At 44.7% G+C, this 22,492-nt stretch overlaps 1 protein-coding gene across 1 annotated transcript in view; it reads left to right on the top strand.

Moving 5' to 3' along the window:
- The window catches only part of SND1 (staphylococcal nuclease and tudor domain containing 1), a 420,683-nt gene that overhangs the window by 26,954 nt on the left and 371,237 nt on the right, over nucleotides 1-22,492 (top strand). Inside the window, exons 2-8 of the mRNA XM_005679432.3 lie at nucleotides 5,215-5,364; nucleotides 12,477-12,597; nucleotides 15,963-16,041; nucleotides 18,730-18,890; nucleotides 19,643-19,734; nucleotides 20,356-20,514; nucleotides 22,104-22,210. Of these exons, the coding sequence (XP_005679489.3) occupies nucleotides 5,215-5,364; nucleotides 12,477-12,597; nucleotides 15,963-16,041; nucleotides 18,730-18,890; nucleotides 19,643-19,734; nucleotides 20,356-20,514; nucleotides 22,104-22,210 (869 nt within the window). The remainder of the gene's footprint in view (nucleotides 1-5,214; nucleotides 5,365-12,476; nucleotides 12,598-15,962; nucleotides 16,042-18,729; nucleotides 18,891-19,642; nucleotides 19,735-20,355; nucleotides 20,515-22,103; nucleotides 22,211-22,492) is intronic.

The raw sequence follows: 22,492 nt of genomic DNA, 5'->3' as shown, positions 1-22,492 counted from the left end.
ATTTTTGAGTTTATTTGGGGCTTCCTTTTTGTAACATTTGGGTATTCATCAGGTGACTGAGGTGACTGTCCCTACCGACCCCCCCCCCCGCCCCCCGCCTTTTTTTGTTTTTAGATTTATTTATTTATTTTTTGCTGTGCTGGGTCCTTGTGCCTGCGTATAGGCTTTCTCTAGTTGCGGAGGGGGGCTTCTCATTGAGGAGGCTTTTCTCGTTGCGGTTCACAGGCTCTAGCGCACGTGGGCTCAGTAGTGGTGATGCTTAGTTACTCCATAATGTGTGGGAATCTTCCTGGACCAGGGTATTAAACCCGTGTCCCCTGCATTGCAAGGTGGATTCTTAACCGCTGGACCACCAGGGAAGTCCTATCCTTATTTATACTGGATCTTCATATTGGCAGATATGACTAAGATACTCGTGTTATATCTAAACAGGCAGATAAACGTGTTAAGCTAGTCCTCCTTGTAGAGCTAACAAGATACTCTCACCTAGTAAGATGTGATTTTTAAGGGAAGATTTTTGCTCTTGGTGCTGTGAAAAAAAAATTCTGGTTTTATTGATGTATTTATGGTTTTCTATGGGGCTTCCCTGGTAGCTCAGCTGGTAAAGAATCTGCTTGCAGTGCAGGAGACCTGGGTTCGATCCCTGGGTTGGGCATATCCCCTGAAAGAGGGCATGGCAACCCACTCCAGAATTCTTGCCTGGAGAAGCCCCGTGGAGAGTGCGTCCATGGGGTCGCAAAGAGTTGGACATTCCTGAGCAGCTAAGAACATCGTGTGGTTTTCTGTACCATCACTTTTTTTGCCCTAAGTGTAGTGTGGCTAGGTGTTTGCATTAGAGATTTTCTGTCTTCTGGTGTTTGTGGTCTGGGAGTTTAAGTGTTAAACCAAGTCATTTGTCAGTATCTAGTGATGATTTAAGGTGGGGTTGCTGTTGCTGAGCAGTACTTCAGTTGCGGCCTATAAAGTATGTCACTGTTAGGTAACTCTCCTAGTAAACTCTTAGTGGGTTTGATCAGTTTGAGTCCCCGTTTTCCTTCTCAGCTGTCTTGTTTCAGTCTTTGTCAGCCTCGGACTGGTGCCCTGAAGCCAGGTCCTCTGAATCACACCACGTTTCCCTGTAACCTTTATTGGCAGAGCTGAGAACTGTCCTAATTCATGACCTCAATCAAACTGACTCGTTGTGACAGCTGTTTTCACAAACCTCCTGGTGTATCAGGTAGGGCTAAGATCAGATCGTTTCTCTAGAATATGTCATTTTATTAATATAATTGGATAAAGCAGTTACCATATGAATTGCTTTTTATGCCCTATAAATTAGCAATTAAGGATAATTACCACATCCATGAAAGTTTGCAACATGAATCAGTACAGCTTTGGCAGAACAATTACCCCTGACAGTTTCCTCTCAATCTTAACATTATTCTTCTGAAATTAAAATTCTGAATAACAGACAGTATTTTACTTGTTTGTTTATCTGACTCCCCGCAATAGAATGTCTTCTCTCCAGGAGCAGACATTTTTGTCTGTTTTGGTTCACTCGAGGCATGTTACTGGCCTGGAACAATGCCTGCCTTATAGAAGGTACTCAATAAATTTGTGTTGAACAAATAAATGGATTAATCAGTGGATAAAATTGTAAGTAATCAACTTAGATGTCAGATCTAGTGACTTATAGAAGAAAAATGACTTATTTTCATGCCATATGAGATTCATGTTAAGTTTGATATATAGACCATTGGTCTTTTTCATATTTCACTTAAAAACATTTAAAATATTTTATCCCCAGAAGACCTTTCCCTTGGCTTTGTTCATTTGGGAAACTTAGGCAAGAGAAGACCATTAAATATTTTTATTGAGGAAGAACTTGAATGAAGACTTTGGCAAGTGAGACAGGTGGAGGGAATTGAAGAGTACTTGTAAGATGATGAAATGGAGAGAGCAAAAAAAAAAAACGGAGATGAAATGTGTTTTGACCTATTTCAGTTTGCACAAATAATAGGAAGGAAACGAATTCTTTCCATGCAGATGGTCTTCCTTCCATGATGGTCTGTAGACAGTCTTTTCCAATCTCATCATTTGGCGTGGCCAAATGAATGACAGGGAGAGAGTTTCAGAGGAAGGATGTAGGCATGTTAGTCCTCTCCTCCTGGGGGAACAGGAACAGCGGTGCCTGCCACAGTGAATATCTGTCCTTGGAGGGTTGACTTGGTGGTTGTCGCTTACATTTGTACCTTTAGTAGTATTGGGTTGGCCAGAAAGTTCATTTGGATTTTCCGATAAGAGCTTATGGAAAAATCTGACGAACTTTTGGGCCAACCCATTAGGTGTTGCGCAGCCTATAAAGTCATCTCTCTCTAAGATTAATTCAAATGTGGACTGTTGCCTGAATGGCCTATTTGGTGCAAAAAAAGCAAGGAGGCTCTGGCAGCAGTCTTCAGAATAGCTTTCAAGGTGAAAGGAGGGAGTGTACAAAGATTTTTCAAAATTCCTTCATATAAATTATTTACTAAAGCTTTTATGGGGCTGGGATAATAGTTATAGACCCATTGTCCCTCAAGGGTCTCGTTTACTAGATTGAGGGCATTAGAGGCAACACCTTGTTGGTATTTAAGAGGAATAAGATGGTACCTATCAGCCGTTGTGTTCTTGAGCTTTTCAGCAGGCTTTGTCAGGCTTGAGAAATAAAGATTGTTTCTTAGCTGGGGTCAGTGTTCATTGCTCAGCCATGGCAAGCATCTAGCTGGGCTTTCCAAGATGTACTAGGTCTTCTGGGAGAGCTTTATGAGTTTTCGTGAGAGCTTGACAAGAGTCGAGGAATAGGCCTTTGAGACAGGAACTCTGCTCTGTATGCTGTGTGAGCCTCAGTCCTGTTGGAGACTGTACGTGGATGATTTCAAGGCAGGTATTCAACAGTGTGCTTGCTATTCATCTGCCACTTGGTGAAGAATTGACTATAAATGAGTCACTTCCAAGTTCTTTTCTTTCTTTGCCCTTCTCAGTTTAGGAACATCAGCCATCCTGTGCTGTAGTATATCTGTTCTTTGGCTTTACTTTTTTGAGGGCTTGTCTTTTTAAAGTGTCAGATCCCTGGGATGATGCCCAGGGCATGGGTTCTCAAGAAAGGCTGTTTGGTTGGAGGCTGTAAGGTTTTGATTGCTGGTAACACTCGATCACAGAGGATAAAATGAAAAAATGACTTATAACTAGATAAGGAAGGCAGTCTTTTATTATGTGTTTGATGGTGTAGCCAGGGAGGTGTAGACTATCGTTAGACCAAGGTCTGTGCGCTTAAGTTACCAGGAGTAATGAGATGTTACTATTTTTTTTTTTTATTAGAATGTGTGTATTTTTCCGACAGAGTTTCTGTAGGAGAGTAGGATAGATTCATACAGTGGAATACTGTACAGCCACAAAAGTGAATAGTGTTTTGGCATGAATGGGTTTTACCAAAAAAGGGCAAAAGAAGCAAGTCAGTGATGGGTATACATGCTGTCGACTCAGTGTATATAGAGATTAGAGATAGGAGATGAGGAAGCACCATATTGCATGGAAACATATACACAAAGGGTAACGCTATAGAAAAGCAAGGGAGAGGTTATCACGGTGGTTTGAAAAGAGGTGGTGGTCAGCAAAAGGGGCTGCGAGTTAGGAGGGACATGGCATCCAGGGTCCTGCCAGTGTTCTGGTTCTTCTGTTATAAATTTAGCTGCACTGGGTCCCCCTTGCAGCCAGGGGGTCTTCACTAGTTATGGCACTTGAGCTTAGCTGCCCCACAGCATGTGGGATCTTAAGTCAGAGATCAAACCCACGTTCCCTGCATTGGAGGGTGGATTCTTCACCACTGGACCGCCAGGGAGTCCTCAGTGTTCTAGTTCTTAACTTGGGTGATGGTTACTTAGCTGTTGTTTCTTATTCTTTAAGATATAATGGGTTGGCCAAAATGGTCGTTCAGGTATTTCCATAAAACCTTATGGAAAAACTCAAAGGAAATTTTTGGCCAACTGAATGCATATATGTTTAATGCAGTTCTTTATTTGTATTACTTGCCCACAATTTAGAGCATGAGTTAAGGTGGAGAGGCGAGGGAGACAAGTCAGCTAAGCAAATGACTATTGAAGTGGCTTCCCTTCCTATTCTTTTTTTCCTCTGAGTCAGCTTCTTTTCCAAGGACTTTTTCCTTTACAGAAAACTCCATGGTCTAGTCTGCCGTGAAGTTCTACACTGGCAGGGCTCTCCAACCTTCTAACTATTTGTTCAGCAGCTATTTGTTTTGAAACATGGGATTAAGCCTTTCAGCTCAAGCGAAGGTGCTACTCAAGCCTCCATGGTGATGAAATTGTGTAAAGAATTTGAATAGCTTGGGCAATGTTTGTCATTTTTGCTGTGTGCCTTTTCTTCTTTTCTGCCGCGTGAAACCCTTTCTCCCTCCTCCCTGCAAATATTTGAAGTGAGCTTTAGAGCTCTTCCCATAGTTGCAAGTGGGTGGTATGCTAGACATCCTTCTTCAGAGAGAGGGAAGGAACTATTGGGCTTGGGAGCCCGAAGGTCCGTCTTCGGTTGCCCTGTTTTCATCACGGAGGTCATGAGTTTTGTAGAGGCTCTCCTTTAGCCTAGACTGTTTTAGCCTAGACTCTGAAGCACTGTGTTTTTCTTTTAGCCTCGACTCTGAGCACTGTCTGCAGAGGAAGTATTGAGTCCTGGACTCCGGCCACATTACTTGCACATTAGCCCTGGGCACCCTCGGGTCCTTCTGGCTGGTGTGGGTGGCGTGTCAAGGCTTCTTCCTTCAACATCCACTTTTCTCTGGCTTTCTTTTGTTGTTTGCTTTTGCCATCGTAGAACAGCTTGTGTGGATGGAGACATTAGCTTCTTAATAATTGAAAAGAACACAGGTGGTGGTCAGCTTGCCGGGATGAAATTACAAAGGCTCTCTCCATGACTCACATGCCTCTTCACTCTCCAGTCTTTTCTGACTTTTCTATCATCTTGTTTAATTCTCATTTTTATTTCTGGGTCAGCCCCTTTAGAATCGAGCCCAAGGTTTTATGTAGGTATTTCTCTTAAAAAATTGAAAGTAATCTTGTTCATTCAGTCGTTCAATAAATGTTTGTGTGCCGTGTACTGTTTTAGATGTTGGGGATATGGTAGTGGACCATCTCTGTTATGGCAACGTTCCCTTTCAATGGCTAAATTTTTGTTTCTTCCCCGACCTAGGTGCTCTCAGGGTGCGCCATCATTGTCCGCGGGCAGCCTCGTGGGGGGCCTCCTCCTGAGAGGCAGATCAACCTGAGCAACATTCGCGCTGGAAACCTTGCCCGCAGGGCAGCTGCCACACAACCCGATGCAAAAGACACCCCGGATGAGGTAGGTGCTTTTCCTTGTGAGCCTGTGGACCGTGGTGATAGTTCAGGGTCTCCTGGATTATCAAGGATAGTCTCCTCCTTGACTGCACATTTGGTGTACTTTCTTTTATGTATATTTTGAGTATTTTTATGTCACAGGACTAGTGATAGACCCACAGTGGCATGCCTCAGTTTATGCATTCACTGCCTTTAATCCCAGTAACTCCTTTCTCTTTCCCTCGTATACTTTCCTGTAAGTTTAGAGCCTTTCCAGGTTTATTAGCCTTTTCAGGTTTACCCTCTTTCTCTTTGAACAGGTTAGAATATTTCCTAGACAGTCTCAGCTGTTTGAGGTTGGTATTGGTTATGGCCGAGCCCCTTCATTTATGTTTAAATCCTTCACCTTCAAAATTCAGAGGGATGCACAGCAAAAAATCTAGTTCATCTCCTTGGACACTACAGGTGTTACTATAGTCTTGAGTCTCCAGAGACATTTATCATCCATATAAGCAGACATTTAACAAAAAACATGTAGTTTTTTCATCTATAATAAAAAGCATTTTGTTGGACTTAAGAAGATGGTGAAACAGTATTCAGGAAATAGAGAAAAATCATCCCCAATTCTGTCATCAGCAGTTAGATTTTTAATAGACAAAGATCAGTTATTTTCCATTGGTCTTTTCTCAATAAGCACAAGTATTGGGAATAACCGTACTGTAAACCTCAGTTGATCAGTAAGGATTAAACAAGATGGTGAGGAATGCTTCGCACAGGCCTGTCAGCTACTCAGCACATGTTAGCTGTGGTCATCTGTGTGTGCTCAGCCACTCAGTCGTGTCTGACTCTGCGATCCTGTGGACCGTATCCCACCAGGCTCCTTTGTCCATGGGATCTCCTAGACAATAATACTGGAGGGAGTTGCCATTTCCTCCTCCAAGGGATCCTCTTGATCCAGGGATCGAACCTGGGCCTCCTGCATTGCAGGCAGATTCTTTACAGCTGAGCCACTGGGGAGGTATGTGGTCATCACTGGTGCTGTTTAACTTCTGCAACTACAAACACTTCTCGTACGGTTAGCCCAGGTACTGAAGAGTAAATCTCTCTCAGCACTTTTCACATTTTGGCTGCTAAGTGCTTTTCTTGACCAATGTTTTGAATAGTTCTTTCCTTTCAGTTTTGTGTTGTGTAACAGCTTGTCTGCTTTGCACAGAAGCATGTTGAGCCTTTTTGGCTAAAGCCAATCAAGCTTATTTTCCCAGAAGGAAGAAGCAGGGTCGCCTCTAGGAAAGAAGGATTGGGTTTTCATTTCCTCTTGCGCGGGCGAGGATTGAGGCCAGTTGGAGCTGATTCTAAAATGTCTTAGCTGTAGTCTGTGCAACGGTACAATAAAATCTTACCGGAACTATACCAGCTGAAAGAACACCATGTCATCTGACCCCCACTCTCATTAGTTTCTCATACTTCTATAGCCGAGTTAGTGGGTTTTTGTCTCTTCCAGAGCAGCTCAGTTTCTCCCAGCAACTCTTCAGAGGTCCCTGTGACATGAAGTGTTAGGAACCTGCAAAGTTCACCCTTTGTCAGCCACAGCTGCTATTTCTCTAATAGTCTGGTGTCTCCCTGCCTTGCTGTGATGTGGTTTCCCCCTACCATGCCCTTGAAGTTTCTCTGGCTCAAGTAAGGAGTGATGCCAACTAGTAACCCAGTTCTAAAAACACCCCCAGCTTTTATCGAGGGTTTTATTCTGCCTCCTTAAAAATTTCTCTTCTCCATTCTTGAAGCTTCATCGTCATTGTTCTTTGTTCAACTCTGAACATGTACTTGGAATATTGAGAGAACAGTCTGTCTGCCTTCATTTTCCTGGCCTCTAATCATTCCACTGATACTCTCAGATCTTTTTGAAACATAATTTCATTTTTTCCCTGATTCAGTGTTCAGGTCAGTCGCTCAGTCGTGTCTGACTATTTGCCACCCCGTGAATCGCAGCATGCCAGGCCTCCCTGTCCATCACCAACTCCCGGAGTTCGCTCAGACTCATGTCCATCAAGTCAGTGATGCCATCCAGCCATCTCATCCTCTGTCGTCCCTTTCTCCTCCTGCCCCCAAGCCCTCCCAGCATCAAAGTCTTTTCCAATGAGTCAACTCTTCACATGAGGTGGCCAAAGTACTGGAGTTTCAGCTTCACCATCATTCCCTCCAAAGAAATCCCAGGGCTGATCTCCTTCAGAATGGACTGGTTGGATCTCCTTGCAGTCCAAGAGACTCTCAAGGGTCTTCTCCAACACCACAGTTCAAAAGCATCAATTCTTCGGTACTCAGCTTTCTTCACAGTCCAACTCTCACATCCGTACATGACCACTGGAAAAACCATAGCCTTGACTAGATGGACCTCAGTTGGCAAAGTAATGTCTCTGCTTTTCAATATTCTGTCTAGGTTGGTCATAATTTTTCTTCCAAGGAGTAAGCATCTTTTAATTTCATGGCTGCAGTCACCATCTGCAGTGATTTTGGAGCCCCAGAAAATAAAGTCTGACACTGTTTCCACTGTTTCCCCATTTATTTCCCATGAAGTGATGGGACCAGATGCCATGATCTTCGTTTTCTGAATGTTGAGCTTTAAGCCAACTTTTTCACTCTCTTCTTTCACTTTCATCAAGAGGCTTTTTCGTTCCTCTTCACTTTCTGCCATAACGGTGTCATCTGCATACCTGAGGTTACTGATATTTCTCCCGGCAATCTTGATTCCAGCTTGTGCTTCTTCCAGTCCAGCGTTTCTCATGGTGTACTCTGCATATAAGTTAAATAAGCAGGGTCACAATATACAGCCTTGATGTACTCCTTTTCCTATTTGGAACCAGTCTGTTGTTCCAAGTCCAGTTCTAACTGTTGCTTCCTGACCTGCATACAGATTTCTCAAGAGGCAGGTCAGGGGGTCTGCTATTCCCATCTCTTTCAGAATTTTCCACAGTTGATTGTGATCCACACAGTCAAAGGCTTTGGCATAGTCAATAAAGCAGAAGTAGATGTTTTTCTGGAACTCAGTGTTACTCCCAGGGATCGCAGCGATTCCACATCCCTGCTTGGACAGACGTAAATGCCTCAGCCTGGGATACAATCTCTTCTGTAATTTGGCTTCTAGTCTTCTCTCACTGAACCCCCTCTGGGATGTGGAGTCCCAGCCCCAAGAAAGTATTCAGGTCTCCTAAGAGGCCCCCCAAGTCCTACCGGCTCCTGGCGTGGCCCAGGCTACCCCCTGCATCGGGAGCTCTTTCTCTGTCTTGTGCCCTGGTGCTCACCTATCATCTGTTAGGGTCCAGCTCCCTGAGAAGTCCCTCCTGACATCTCCTTTCATTGTCCCCTCCTGGTGCTGTCGTCCTGCTCAGTGCATCTGTGTCTCTTCACTAGATTGTCAGCTCCTCGAGGGGAGGGACCTTCTCTGATATCAGTGTTTTTCTGCCTAGTCAGTGCTTGGCATGAAGCAGGTATCCAGTGAGGAACAGTGAATTTTAGGTATCCAGGTATCCAGTGAATTCTGGGTATCCAGTGAATTTCAGGTATCCAGTGAATTTCAGTGGATAACAAGGAGGAAGAACCCAAGCATCTCCTTTTGAGGATCAGCAGATGGTGGAGTATGGCAGGCTTTCTCTTGGGCTTTCCATTGTTTTGGAGCAGGTCTAGTTCTTTTTCACATTCAGACAAGAGTCAAGAACGTTTTGCCCCTTTGCTCCCCTTTGTGTCACTGTCCCAAATATCGTACACTTGATTATTCTCTGCCTTCCTTCACGTCTGCTTCAAAGAAACTTAGCTCTCTCCTGAGTGTGGTGGCAATAAAAGCAGCCTGCTATGTGTCCCCAGCCATCACTGCCAGCTCCAGGCTAATCCCTGGCGTTGCCTGGCTACTCCTGGCAGCCTGGACATTGCATTTACAGCCACTGTGGGAATTATATATTTATTTCCCACAGGTTTATTGCACTCTCATTATGTGTGAAGCTGTACATTGGTTTCATGTGAAATACAGAAATGAATGTCACAGTCATTGTGCGTTCAGTCAAGCCTTTGAAAGGTGGGACGGTGAGGTGGCTGGGCCAGAGAGGGATTAATTACATACACAGGTGGTATAGTGGGATGATGGACTAGCTAGTTTTGAGGTCTTAGGTTGTTGTGGGATTTAATGTTGTTTCAGTAGTTTAGGAGTCTACCTGGTGCAAAGAAAAAATGGGAATTAAAATTCCATTCGTCACGGTAGACACCAGAACTTTGTGTGGGTCTGGGAGAGCAAACTGCTAGACCACCTGCTATTGGGCATTCTGAAGGGAAAGGCAGTTTTGAGAATCAGCCACTTAGCAGCCATTGCTTTGTAGAAGGAGCTCTGGGACATCCCTCAGCTAGATTACAGTGGCTCTCCTTATGGGCCATTGTGGACCGTGTGGATGAATGTGTGCATGCTCAGTACTGTCCAGCTCTTTGCGACCCCATGGACTGAAGCCCGCCAGGCTCTTCTGTCCATGGGATTCTCCAGGCAGGAGTACTGGAGTGGGTTGCTGTTTCCTACTCCAGGGGAATCTTCCTGAGTCAGGGATCAAACCTGCGTCTCCTGCGCTGGCAGGCGGATTCTTTACCACTGAGCCACCTGGGAACTGGTGGACGAATGCTCCGAGTCAGCTTCCCTGTACGTAGGGTGGCTCTGGGAGGCACTGTTGCGATCGCCTTCTCCATGGGGTAGCCTTCTGCTGACTGTCCTCTGTGTGGACAGGACTGTCTTCTGGAGTGCCCTGTTGCATTGGGAGCAGTGATGTGGTCAGTTGCTTCCCTGAATATCCCAGTCGCCTCTCTGCCTGGCCGGTACCTTGTCCAGTTATTGAATTCGCCCAACCCTGGATGGAATACAACTTGCAAAGGCTGGAATATTAAAGAAGCTAGATCATTTTCCTTCCAGGATAAGTTGTATGTCCTTCTCAGGACCTCTGGTGTGGCTTTCTCTTACTGCCCAGTGACTGACCAGCTGTAAAACAAGCCCTGAGAGAAGGGTGCTTCTTCTGCAAGCCTTAAAAGCTTTTAGTAATTCTGCCTAGTTGGTAGAAATTGGAGGTTCCTCCATAGGGGTTAGCTATTTCTTTGTGAACTGACCCTTGATAAATGAGTTTTTACCGAAGTCTTGGCTTCCTTTAGGGGCACTTTGTTTTGTCAGAGCTTTTCATTTGGGGAAGCAGTATATTACTGAACTTTGGGTATTAGTGTAATACTCAAAACTGAAACCTAAAAAAACCCCACAAAACTGAAGCCTAGACATTTGATCTATGGCCGAGGATGTTTTTAGAGTAAGTGAATCACTAAGGTGATAAAAATGTACAAGGCTCTGTTAATTGGTTTAGTATTTGTGTCTGTGATGTGGCTGGTATTTGGGCTCATTATCAGTCATGAGACTCTCTTTGGTTACGGGTATCTGCTTCCATTATTATGGTGTGGGACAAAGGGTGGAAACAGGAGATAAAAATACGGTGAGCTCCGTATTGCCTTTGAGTGGTTGGCTCTTTTGCTTATTGGTGCACTGAGAAGAGTGCATTAAATAAGTGAGCAGGCTTGGTTTTGTGTCTTTAAGAGCACTTACTCAGGATTAGTTCTTCCCAGAACTGTCCACAGTTGTTGCTGGCTGACAGTACTGGTTTTGTGAACATGGACCCAGCAGGTTGGTGGACTGCCACCTTTAAATTGGCTTCTGGTTTCTGGGAAGTCATGGATGTTTTTCTTCTAGAAAAGCTTCTTGGCTCACCCCGTGGAATAATCTTCATGGACTGAAAAGGTAGGTAGATGCTTCCTTTTCTGGTCAGTGATGGACTGTTTAGCCTTCACTATGCAGAGCCCAGGTTTTGGGGCTCCAGGAGGTAGTAGCGCGTGCATATTGTATACCACCCTGCCCTTCTCTGTGTTAATTGTTTCTGCCTGTGAACTTATGCAGATCCTGTCCTCCTTGAGCTCTTACCCTCTCCTTCCTCATTTCTGTTCTGAGGGAACTTAGGGTACCGAGCTAGGTCCAGACTGTAAATTCAAGTGCTAGTGATCCCTGACTGCAACAGGGCTTCTGAAGGAAGAGACATCTCCCTTTGTCTATACCATCCCCAAAGTAATGAGGCAAAACCATCCTTTTGCAGAGCATCTTCAAATCACATGGGGGCTCTATTTGTACCCACTGTGGATGTGTGGCTCAGCCCTGTGTCAGGGTCTTTAATGAGTGAGAGGAAAGAATCACCGTTGTCAAGCTGATCCCTTACCAGGGCCTGTTACTAAGTAAGAAGTAAACTGTAGTTCTGAATAAGACAGTGTTGGAGGTGCAGAAAGTCCTAGTGCTGGTGCCTGGGAAACCATGGTGCCTGTTTTTTGGGCGGGTGCAAGTTACACCAACAGTTTGACCTTCATTTTTTAGGAGTCCCCTAAATGTGTGAGCCCCCACTCCAGTACTCTTGCCTGGAAAATCCCATGGGCAGAGGAGCCTGGTAGGCTGCAGTCCATGGGGTCGCTAAGAGTCAGACACGACTGAGCAGCTTGACTTTCCCTTTTCACTTTCACGCATTGGGGAAGGAAATGGGGACCCACTCCGGTGTTCTTGCCTGGAGAATCCCAGGGACGGGGGAGCCTGGTGGGAGGCCATCTATGGGGTCGCACAGAGTCGGACACGACTGAAGCGACTTAGCAGCAGCAGCAAGTGTGTGAGCTGGGCTGTGTGTGTTTCATGTTTACCTTCCCCTCAGGGCCTAGTGGGATAAGGCAATGGCACCCCACTCCAGTACTCTTGCCTGGAAAATCCCATGGATGGAGGAGCCTGGTAGGCTGCAGTCCATGGGGTCGCTAAGAGTCAGACACGACTGAGCAGCTTGACTTTCACGTTTCACTTTCATGCATTGGAGAAGGAAATGGCAACCCACTCCAGTGTTCTTGCCTGGAGAATCCCACAGATGGGGGAGCCTGGTGGGCTGCCGTCTATGGGGTCGCACAGAGTCGGACACGACTGAAGCGACTTAGCAACAGCAGCAGCAGGGCCTAGTGTGTTTGCTGGGTGGTTGAAGGAGTGAAGTTGCTTGGGTGTTGATTGTGCAGTGTGAAACCGGCCTGGTTCCTGAACGTGGTGGTTCTGTCTTTCAGCCCTGGGCATTTCCTGCTCGAGAGTTCCTTCGGAAGAAGCTGATTGGGAAAGAAGTATGCTTCACGATAGAAAACAAGACTCCACAGGGGCGAGAGTATGGCATGATCTACCTTGGAAAAGGTGAGTAGCAAGGGCCAAAGGGCTCGTTTTTCTCCTAGTCTAAAATTCCTCCAAAGATCAGTTTTCACCTGGTGGAGTTGGTTCTGGACGGCGGCTGTGGGTCTCACTGGGAGGGTGCAGAACTCGGGGTATGTAGGTGCAGAGGAATGCCCCTCATATGCCTGCTCCTTGTTCACCCTGTGCCTCTTTCCTGCCTTGGTTTAGATGTGTGTGGACAATGTAGTATTCGTTTTCTCCATATGCAGGCCATCAGCCCGTTGAACTCATTGGCTCTGTGCTTCTAGGTCAGGGTGCTAATTGAATTCCTATAGATTTCCTATTGCATCTTCTATTTCCTTTATCTGTCCTGTGGCTCTTCTCCTTTCTTTTCTCTTTAAGAAAGCATGATTTGTTTAGGCTTGTGGTTCTCTGCAGGCCACATGATTTATAATGGAGTGGAAAGTACACAGGCTTCAGAGTGGTATGATGTGGCTCCTGGCGCTTCCATTGTGTACTCTTACTTGTTGTTTTTAGTCTCCAGGTCGTGTCTGACTGTTTGTGATGCCATGGACTCTAGCCCACCAGGGTCCTCTGTCCATGGGACTCTCCAGGCAGGAATACTGGAGTGGGTTGCTGTGACAGAGTATGCACTCAGTAAATATGTTTGTGCGTGCATGCACATACGCCTGTGGTTTAGCTGTTTAACTGTAGCTGCATTTGAAATTCAGTTTAATTTATTTATTTAATATTTTCGGATGTGCAGGGTCTTTGTTGTTGCGTGGGCTTTCTCTGGTTGTGACGAGCAGGGTCTACTCTTCGTGGCGGTACACAAACTCCTCATTGAGGTAGCTTTTGCTGTGGTGCGCAGGCTCTAGAGTGAGAGCTCAGTAGTTGCGGCACCTGGGCTTGATTGCTAAGGGGCACTGCCATTTAAAATTTAAAGTTGTATTTAGAAATTTGCTTTTTAAACTGACCCACATGACAGCGTGGATATAATTTAGCATGTTCATAATGTACTGTTTTTTTGATAAAACCTGGCACGTAGGAGATGACTGATCAGTATTTACTAAGAGTGATTTTGAAATTATCTGCATCTTTCAGTTTCAGTGGCTTAATGGCTTAAAGTTTAATATTTTCACTCAGCTATTTTAACTAACTCTCAGTGCCAACTGCGATGAAACAGTGCTTTAGCTAATTAATTAGTGTTCATACATTTATCCTATTTTGTGGCTACTCTTTTTTTTTTTTTTGCTATATGTAGATGGATTGAAATATTCATTTAACTGTAGTTGACTTAGAGTATTATGCTTCAGGTATGTAGCTTCTGATTCTTTGCCACTATAGATTATGACAGGATATTGAATATAATTCCATATGTTGTACAGTAAATTCTTGTTTACGTGGCTACTAGGCTTTTTTTGTTTGTTTTTGGCTGTGCTGTGCAGCTTGTGGGATCTTAGTTCTCTAACCAGAGATTGACTTGGGACCCTGGCTGTGAGAGTATGGGGACCTAACTACTGGACCTCCAGGGAATTCTCCTGTGAATACTCTTTTTATGATGGAGGAGAATAATAGAATATGAGAATTTGTGGTTAACCTAGAACTTTTTTTTTTAAGGCAAAGATGATTAATCTTCAAATTGTGGGGGAAATAGAGTCACCCACCTATTCCGAATACCAGCCCCAATTGTGGCTTGATCAGATTTGTACTTTGATCAGTAATAAGTGAGTAGTGTATCTTTTTCCTACAGATTCCCTGTTTTCAGTACTCTCTCCATCACATTTTCTTGCTTTCTTTGGGAGTTTGGCCCAGAGAATTGTGTTTTTCTCCCTTTTGAAGGAGCAATCAGCTCATTTAGAAATGAGCCAGCCAACAGCCTCTCAGAGTGCTCTGTGCCAAGGAGCTGTCTGAGAGCTGTTGGGGTTGCTGTTGACTGGCTGGTTTTATGGCCGTTCACCTTCTTTGTACCTTGCCTTCGTTCTTTCTAAGCACTGACCTGTTAATATCTTACTGCTCAACTGTTCCCATAATTGTGGAGTTCTTCCTTTTGACTTCCCACTCTGTGGGATTATTCCTATTGCTCTGAAAGAATCAGTGTAATATTTATTGATGGCAGATAGCTGTGTGCATCTATGTCTGGCCTCAGCAGTAACTCCAGTGCAAAGGTTCTTGAGATTCACATTCAGCTTCAGAACCTGAACTTGCTTTGTATGAACAGCATTCATCTCAACCTTTTGTGTGTGTGGTAGAAAAGGGGGCTTATGATTTGCCTCAGAAATTTGGACAGGGCTAATGGCAGGGCATTTAGGTTGGGTTTGGGCCTAGTATGTAGACTTCTTGTTGCTTGCAGAATTCAATGAATGCATGGCGTACTGAATATAAATCTCACAGAATTTTATTCTATGCTGATGTTACCTATCAGCTAGACTGCTGTGTTTCAGTTTATCGAGGAGCTTGTTCTCTGCTATATTAAAAATTTTTATGTGGTGATTCCCTCATAGATGTCTTCTTTTATCGTTTTGGCTGTCAAGCAGAGATTTAAGAGAATTCACCGAGCCTAAAAGCTTTTTCGGTAGCATGGAAATGCAATTAATGGTCCTGGTGCCCGGGTGGAACCTAATCGGGTTGTGTTTTTTGTTTCACTTCATTTTTCTTGCCTGCTCTGAAGGCTGCTGTGTGAGATTGGAAGTCTGGACTCTCTCCCTTGCATCTCTTAAGAACACGAGAGTGTGTTCATCAAATGATGTAGCTTGTCTTGGTGGCCTCCTGGAGCAGAGAATAGGACATCCTGAGAGGGACTGGACTCTGGTTTAAAACATAAATGGGCCACCCTAAGTGCCTCTGCTGTCTGATTGTCCAGGTGTGGGGGCTGCCGTTGGATCCTGTTGTTCTAATTCCCGCTGTGTGCTTGGCACTGCGCTTGGCGATTTACACACATTGAGTTCCCATAAGAACCCATCTAGACAGGCACTCTTCCCATTTTATAGGTGAGTATGTGTCCTGAGGTGCTGAGAGCGCTGTGAAGTGGCAGCGTTTGTGTTGGGCACCAGCCTCTCCTCCTTAGGTCAGTGTTATTTATCCTCTCCCTGGCTGCTACTTGTGCCTTGCTTTCCCGTCAGTCTCCTAGAGTTCCTGAGATTGCCTTTGGCTTGGGAGATACACGAAAAAATAAGCCCAGAGAAGATGTATCTCTAGGTCCTAGAGATGAGACATTTTGAGGGAGAAGAGGTTTTCTGAAGAACCCAACCCCAGCCTGCTGCCTTGTCCAGTTAGTGGGTAACATTATTCCCTGAAGAGGTCAGGGTGAAAGTGGTCCCAGTAGAGCCCTTTTGCTGTTGGAGATGGATTTAGACGCAAGATTCATGTTTCTTTTTTTTCCTTGTCAGATACCAATGGGGAAAACATTGCAGAGTCACTGGTTGCAGAGGGCTTGGCCACCCGGAGAGAAGGCATGAGAGCGAACAAGTAAGTCTCCGCTGCTCTTCTGACCCTCAGACTTCCTCCCTCTCCTCCGTGAGAGCTGGGGGAGTGGACTCCGCACTCGCTTTGATGCATTTTCATTCCTGCCGCCTGACATAAAATGGGTAATATCTGGTGTTCTCCTGGCTTCTAAAAGAACATCCCTGCCCAGGTGTAGGTCTGTATTGTTCTGAGTGAGGAGGTTTTTCTGCATTTGTGAATGGCATTTGGTATGTGTAATCAAAAACTTGTGGAGACGAAGAAGTGCTATGCTTCATATCATAAGAGTCAGTAGGCTTGTTTCTTATACCACTGATACTCGGTTCCAGAGTATTTATCTATCCATTCCCCAGTATTTATTGAGCATGTATGCCAGGCTGTGTTCTAGGCACTGTGAATATAGCAGTGAACAAAGACACTTAGCCTCTGCTAACAATTTAACCGGGAGACAAACAACAAACCAATCAACAAATAGATGTACAATATTATACCAGGTATACAAGCAATAAGTAAATGCAGAATAAAGCAGAGTGAATAAATAAAATTCGAAACAACACCTGATGCTTGAAATATAGGAAAACTGACAGGGGCTGAGTGGTTCTGATTTCAGGGAAAATTTCTGTCTCTCCAAAGCCTTTTTTATCTGTTTTGGCTTATGGATCTGTATATACTTTAGTAATAAGGTGAATGTATTTGTTGTTAATAGCAGTGTGAATTCGTTAGAAATGAGTATTAGGTTAATGGGCTTCCAGGTGACTCAGATGGTAAAGAATCTGCCTGCAATGCAGAAGACCCTAGTTAGATCCTTGCATTGGAAAGATCCTCTGGAGAAGGAGATGGCAGTCCACTCCGGTATTCTTGCCTGGGAAATTCCATGGACAGAGGAGCCTGGTGGGCTACAGTTTGTGGGGTCACAAAGAGTCAAACACGAGTGACTAAATAACAACAGACTCGTGTCTGAGTGACTAAATAACATCAGGTTTATAGTTCATATATCAGGTTCAAGTTCATCAGTGTTGGCACCTCAGAAGGATGGGGGTTGCAGCTGGCTTTAACTAGCACATTAGTCTCTGAAAAGTGATAAGCTGCATCAGTGATTTGGATGCTGTAGATGCTGTTTGGCTATTATTTTTTTGGCCAAATGGCTTATGGGATCTTAGTTCCCTGACCAAGGATTGAACTTGGGCCACAGTAGTGAAAGTGCCGAGTCCTAACCACTGGAAGGTCAGGGAATTCCTGCTATTTAAATCATTAAGTCCGTGTTGTATTATGACTGTAACTGTAGAAGAAGCTTTAGATAAATATTTGCATGAACTATGCCAATGATAGGGATGAGCAAAGGCCAAAATGTACAATTTGCATCCTTCTTTGTGATCAAGTCATTCATCCTAGAGTTCTCTGATTCTTTCCAACTCAGAAGAGTCGTTGGCTAGAGCTTACGATGGGAGTGTGAGTGAGCATGTGGGAATTTGTTGGATTCTGACACTTGTCTTAGGTGCTGTGTATGGAAGCACGCTGAAGCTGTATTTTAAGGACAGTTGCTGGCATTTTTACTGTTGCAGTGTTTTTTGGAATCCAGTTTGCAGCCAGAATGAAGAATTATAAAAAAGCCTACTGCAGTATTGTACCACCTCAACAAAGAAATCCCTCCAGGAGTCTCAGTCTGTTTTTACTCCAGAGTTGTCCTGACTTCTTTTCTCAGTTTGAGTGTTTTTGTTTCTATCTCAAGCTACATTCCCCCCTACCCCGCCGCCACCCCCGTCAAATTCTGACAGAAAATTTGGATCTCTGAAGATGATAATTGTCCCTTTTTTTTTTTTTTCCTTCTTTTTTTAATGGGGAGGAGGAAAAGAGCCGTACTGAAGACTTCTGGTTTGAGAAATTGTAGGTCATGCTCCCTGTTGAAAATCCCTACTGATCAAGGTGGGAGGGTCAGTTTCTCTAGATGCCTCTTGATGGAACCAGGTGTTAACATTTTGGAAAGGCATTCCAGTGTTCACTTTAGCCCAAATGCAGATGAGAGAGTGAAGAGTAGAGCCGTTTCTGGGTTTGGTTGTTTTTGATGGCTTTTTTTCTGGAGGGGGAGAGGGAGGGGGGAGTGGTCTATCTACTGGGTTTCTGCTCTTGTGCACACTTTGGCTTCTTGTCTGATGAAAGAGTCTTCATCTTCAAACTGCTTTTGCTTAGCTGGCCTTATGGCATGTGTAAGTAGTGCTGGGGTGACACTGTCTGTGAAAGTGACAATCGTTCTGTATTCCCCAGTCCTGTTCTGCAGATGACAGGGAGTGAGGGTGGTTCTTAGTCACTTCCGCTGCACTGTGTTCAGCTGAGGTCTGCCTGGATTCTAGTTCCTGAATCTGGGGTGGTTAAATGAAACTCTCCCACCTGGAGCGGCTCCCTTGTAAGCCACCAGCTTGTTCTCTTGTAATCACTCATGGTGGCAGTACTGAGAAGGGTGGTCTTCAGATAGTCTCATTAAATGCTGTTACAATTGAGTCTTGTTGGAGGGAATAAATCTGGAATCTGGAAGTTATATTCCTGGTAGGTTCCTGGTTACAGGCCTGGGTCTGAAACAATTGCTTTGTTTTTTTTCCAAGCAGAGAAGATGCTGTAGAAACCCAGAATCAAAGATGACCCTGATATTTCTCTCGTGAACTCATTAACCGCACTTGTTTTTTCTCTTTCACGTCCCAGTCCTGAGCAGAACCGGCTTGCGGAATGTGAGGAGCAAGCGAAAGCAGCTAAGAAAGGGATGTGGAGTGAGGGGAACGGTTCACATACTATCCGGGACCTCAAGTATACCATTGAGAACCCAAGGCACTTTGTGGACTCCCACCACCAGAAGCCTGTCAATGGTGAGGCTGTCGGGGAAAGACAGATATGACTCAGGGTGGTTTCTCTCTATTTGCTGTCGAGCTCCTTGAGGTTCATAAAACTGATTCTACTTTAGTACCCATGGAGAATTGTTAAGGGTAAAACAACACCATGGTATTTTGGAAGGGAGCTTTCCATCCAGTTCATATATGCATCAAATGTATTTTGCAGAGATTAGTCCTTTGCTGCTACAGAGTAGTAAATTGCTGGTAATTTTGTACATGGGGGATCTTCCTATTTTCTCTAAAAAATGGCTATCTCTAAATACCACCTCTAAAACTTCAAAGTAGAAATATGTATTCTTTATAGATCTAAACATTTATGAATGCGCACACGCCCACACACACGATATAGTTCTCAGTTCTACTTTGAGACCTTATTAACTTGCAGACTCAGTAAAATAAAATGATTACCAATCCTGAATTATTGTTAGTTTTTGCCAGGCACTAAGTATACAGGTGAGCAACCTGGCTTACAGATAACAGAGCTTAGGTATGAGCCAAGAGGTCCCAGAAGGTTCAAAAGATGTAGCAGTTGGTTTGAACCAAACCCTCCTGGAGTAGTTTGGGCAGAAGTCTGTGTGAACACTCGTGATCTGCCCGTGCACCGTCACCTCCCAGAGCGGGGCTTTCTCCAGATTTGGGAAGAGGAACCGTGCTCCAGGCAGTTTGATGGGGCGTTGTTTCTCCTTGGCACGACCTGTGTCACTCAAGCCGTTTGTTCTGTCCTGCAGCTATCATCGAGCACGTGCGAGACGGCAGTGTGGTCAGGGCCCTGCTCCTGCCAGATTACTACCTGGTCACGGTCATGCTGTCAGGGATCAAGGTCAGCTCATATGCTGGGCCACGGGGTGGTTCATGGAAGTGTTCAGTGATGGGGGAACTTCGTCCATACCGTTTCTTTCTAGTATGGGCTGTTAACATTGACTGGAGTACTTTAAGCTTGGCAGCAGTGCAGTTCTAATTAGATCAAATAAGACTTTTTTAAGTACTCAGAGTCGGTTTGGAGTGGGCTGTTTAGAGATGGTTGAAACCTAAAGAAGAGGGGAAGGGAAGCCAGTCCATGGGATCGCAAAGAGTTGGACACAACTGAGCACGCACACGCAAAGTTTGCCGAGTGTGTTCTCTTAATGTAAAATAGCCATGTTGATTAAAGAAAAAATCAGGGATTTAAAGTGAGGCACTGGTGAATCTCTTCTTGGCAAGGGGTCATTTTCAAGTGTAATTAATGATTTTCCTCATGTTGTCATGGGTTTTATTTTGCTTTACCAAGAAGGCTAAGAGGATGATATTTCCAGTTGCTTTTTATCAGTATGTTTTTAGAAGGGTTGGAAGACCTCATTGGACACCTTTCCCAGCCCAGCTTTGTGGGGTTTGTGCTGTTTGGATTGTTCGCTGTGGGCTGAGCATGCCCAGCACCCATGCGCCTGCCTGCCTTGTGCTTTAGTGCCCAACTTTCCGACGGGAAGCGGATGGGAGTGAAACACCAGAGCCTTTTGCCGCAGAAGCCAAATTTTTTACTGAGTCTCGGCTGCTTCAGAGAGATGTCCAGATCATCCTGGAGAGCTGCCACAACCAGAACATTCTGGGTACAATTCTGCACCCGGTGAGTGAGCCTGGCAGACTGGCCCATGCGGGTCGGGGATCCACTTGGGATTTGAAGAGCTGCATTTGGCTTCTGTTCTTCCTCTCTGTGTTTAGGAGCCATTGAAGTATCTTGGTAGGGTTATCATCTGCTGACTTTGAGACCTTTTTTTAGGGAGTTATCCGTTCTCTGATAGAATTGGACAGATTTTCAACTTTGTACTTTTAGAAAACTAATCTCAGTTGTGCTTGGGTTTATAAGGGGAGGAAGGATGCTTGCACTTATTTTCCCAGATGCTAGTCCTAAAGATGGCCAGTAAGAAAGGTGGGAGGCTGCCGCATCAGTTAAGAAGTGGCAGTGGAACTTGTAGAATGGGATTGGTGAGGTTTGCAAGTAGGTTAGCTGTTTGGAGTACAGCAGGTCCCCTACAGAGGAAAGAGTTCAGTTCTGAGAGAGTATTTGTTAAGTCTAATTTGTTTGTAAGTACAACAAAGTTAGCCTTGGTACCCAAGTAACACAATTGTCTATATGCTGCTAGGTTTAACGCCTCTTTCCAGATATCCTGGGCTTGAAATGAAGATACTGTATTCCTGTACTCTGTACAGTACTGTACAATCAAGGACACAAAAGCACAACCCCTTGTGGAGGATGCACGCATGTGACAGTGTACGCCAAACCCATGAACTAACTTTCATGGCTGGACATGCAAACACACGTTCACATCATTGAAAGTTTGAAGCTTGAAGGTTTACATGTAGGGGACTTACTGTATGGGTAGAACTGTCATGAGGAAACCCTCCTTTGGAAAATCTGTGTCCCAAGCCTTATTCAGTCGCTGCCTAATGCTGCTTTTGAGTAGGAAGTAGTTTAAGATCTTGTAGTTCTGACGACTGGGAGTTTTACCCTAGTGTATACTTTGGTAGGTGGGATATTCTTGGATGGGAAATTGCTTTTTAACACCCCAGTTTAAATAAATTGTCATTATTGTAACCCGTATCCGGTACCAGAAGAAACTACTGTTCTTTGGCTAGAGAATTCTTCCATGATGGCAGTTGTGGAAGGCTGGGAGGCTTGGTTCGGAATGTGCCAAGGTCATGTCTATTTCTTCTGAAGTGCTCGCTGTCTGCCAGAGCCCTGCCAGATGGCTCTGTGTCACTGTAGAATGTGAATTGTAATTTACCGGGCAAAATGTAACTGTAGTTATTCCCTTACTCAGCCTGTTCTTTGGCTCTCCCCTTATGAAAAGGGAGTAAATGCTGATCTCAGGAAAGGAAATAATAAGGTATAATCTCTGCTGAAGATTAACATCCTCTGTCCACAAGAAGAGCTATTGAAATGCCGATTCCATTCAATGCCACTAACATTTATCCTACCCCTGTTAAGTGCAAGTTACTGTGCTGGGTGCTGTGGGGATATGAAGCCAGGGCTGTTGAAGGGAGTCACAGAACAGCGTCTTCTCATAGGGCTGGTTTCTTCATGAGACAAATGACTACTTCATTTTTTTTTTTTTTAACTACAAAATAGATTGTGGCTATGTTAATCAGGTCAGAAGTCAAGAGAAACGGATTCCCTTGCAACAGAATCTAATCTGTGCCTGCCTTATTTTTCAGAACGGCAACATCACAGAGCTCCTCCTGAAGGAAGGTTTTGCCCGCTGTGTGGATTGGTCGATTGCAGTCTACACACGGGGCGCAGAAAAGCTGAGGGCAGCTGAAAGGTAAGGCCTGTTGGGGATGCCTTCTAGCCAAGGATCTGGGTGTAGGGGACTCCAGGGGAAGGAACCTCGGGATCTTCTCTCACCCAGCCACGTCAGTGGAAAGGATTGGGGAAATTCCAGAAGAAGCTGGGATTTCATAGAGGAGTGACTGGCTTACAGTCTCCGGGTTCAGTCTAATTCAGCGCTGTCTCCTGATTTTTCACTCAAACATTATTGGTCACCTGATTTGCTCTATTAATGTTTTCAGTTCACTTTTTTTCCCAAGCCTCTCACTTAGATTTC

This window comes from Capra hircus, chromosome 4, assembly GCF_001704415.2.
Source record: "Capra hircus breed San Clemente chromosome 4, ASM170441v1, whole genome shotgun sequence".
In the NCBI taxonomy this organism is placed as follows: Eukaryota; Metazoa; Chordata; class Mammalia; order Artiodactyla; family Bovidae; genus Capra; species Capra hircus.
Note: the sequence above shows the minus strand (reverse complement) of the source record. Positions and strands in the feature narration are given on the sequence as shown.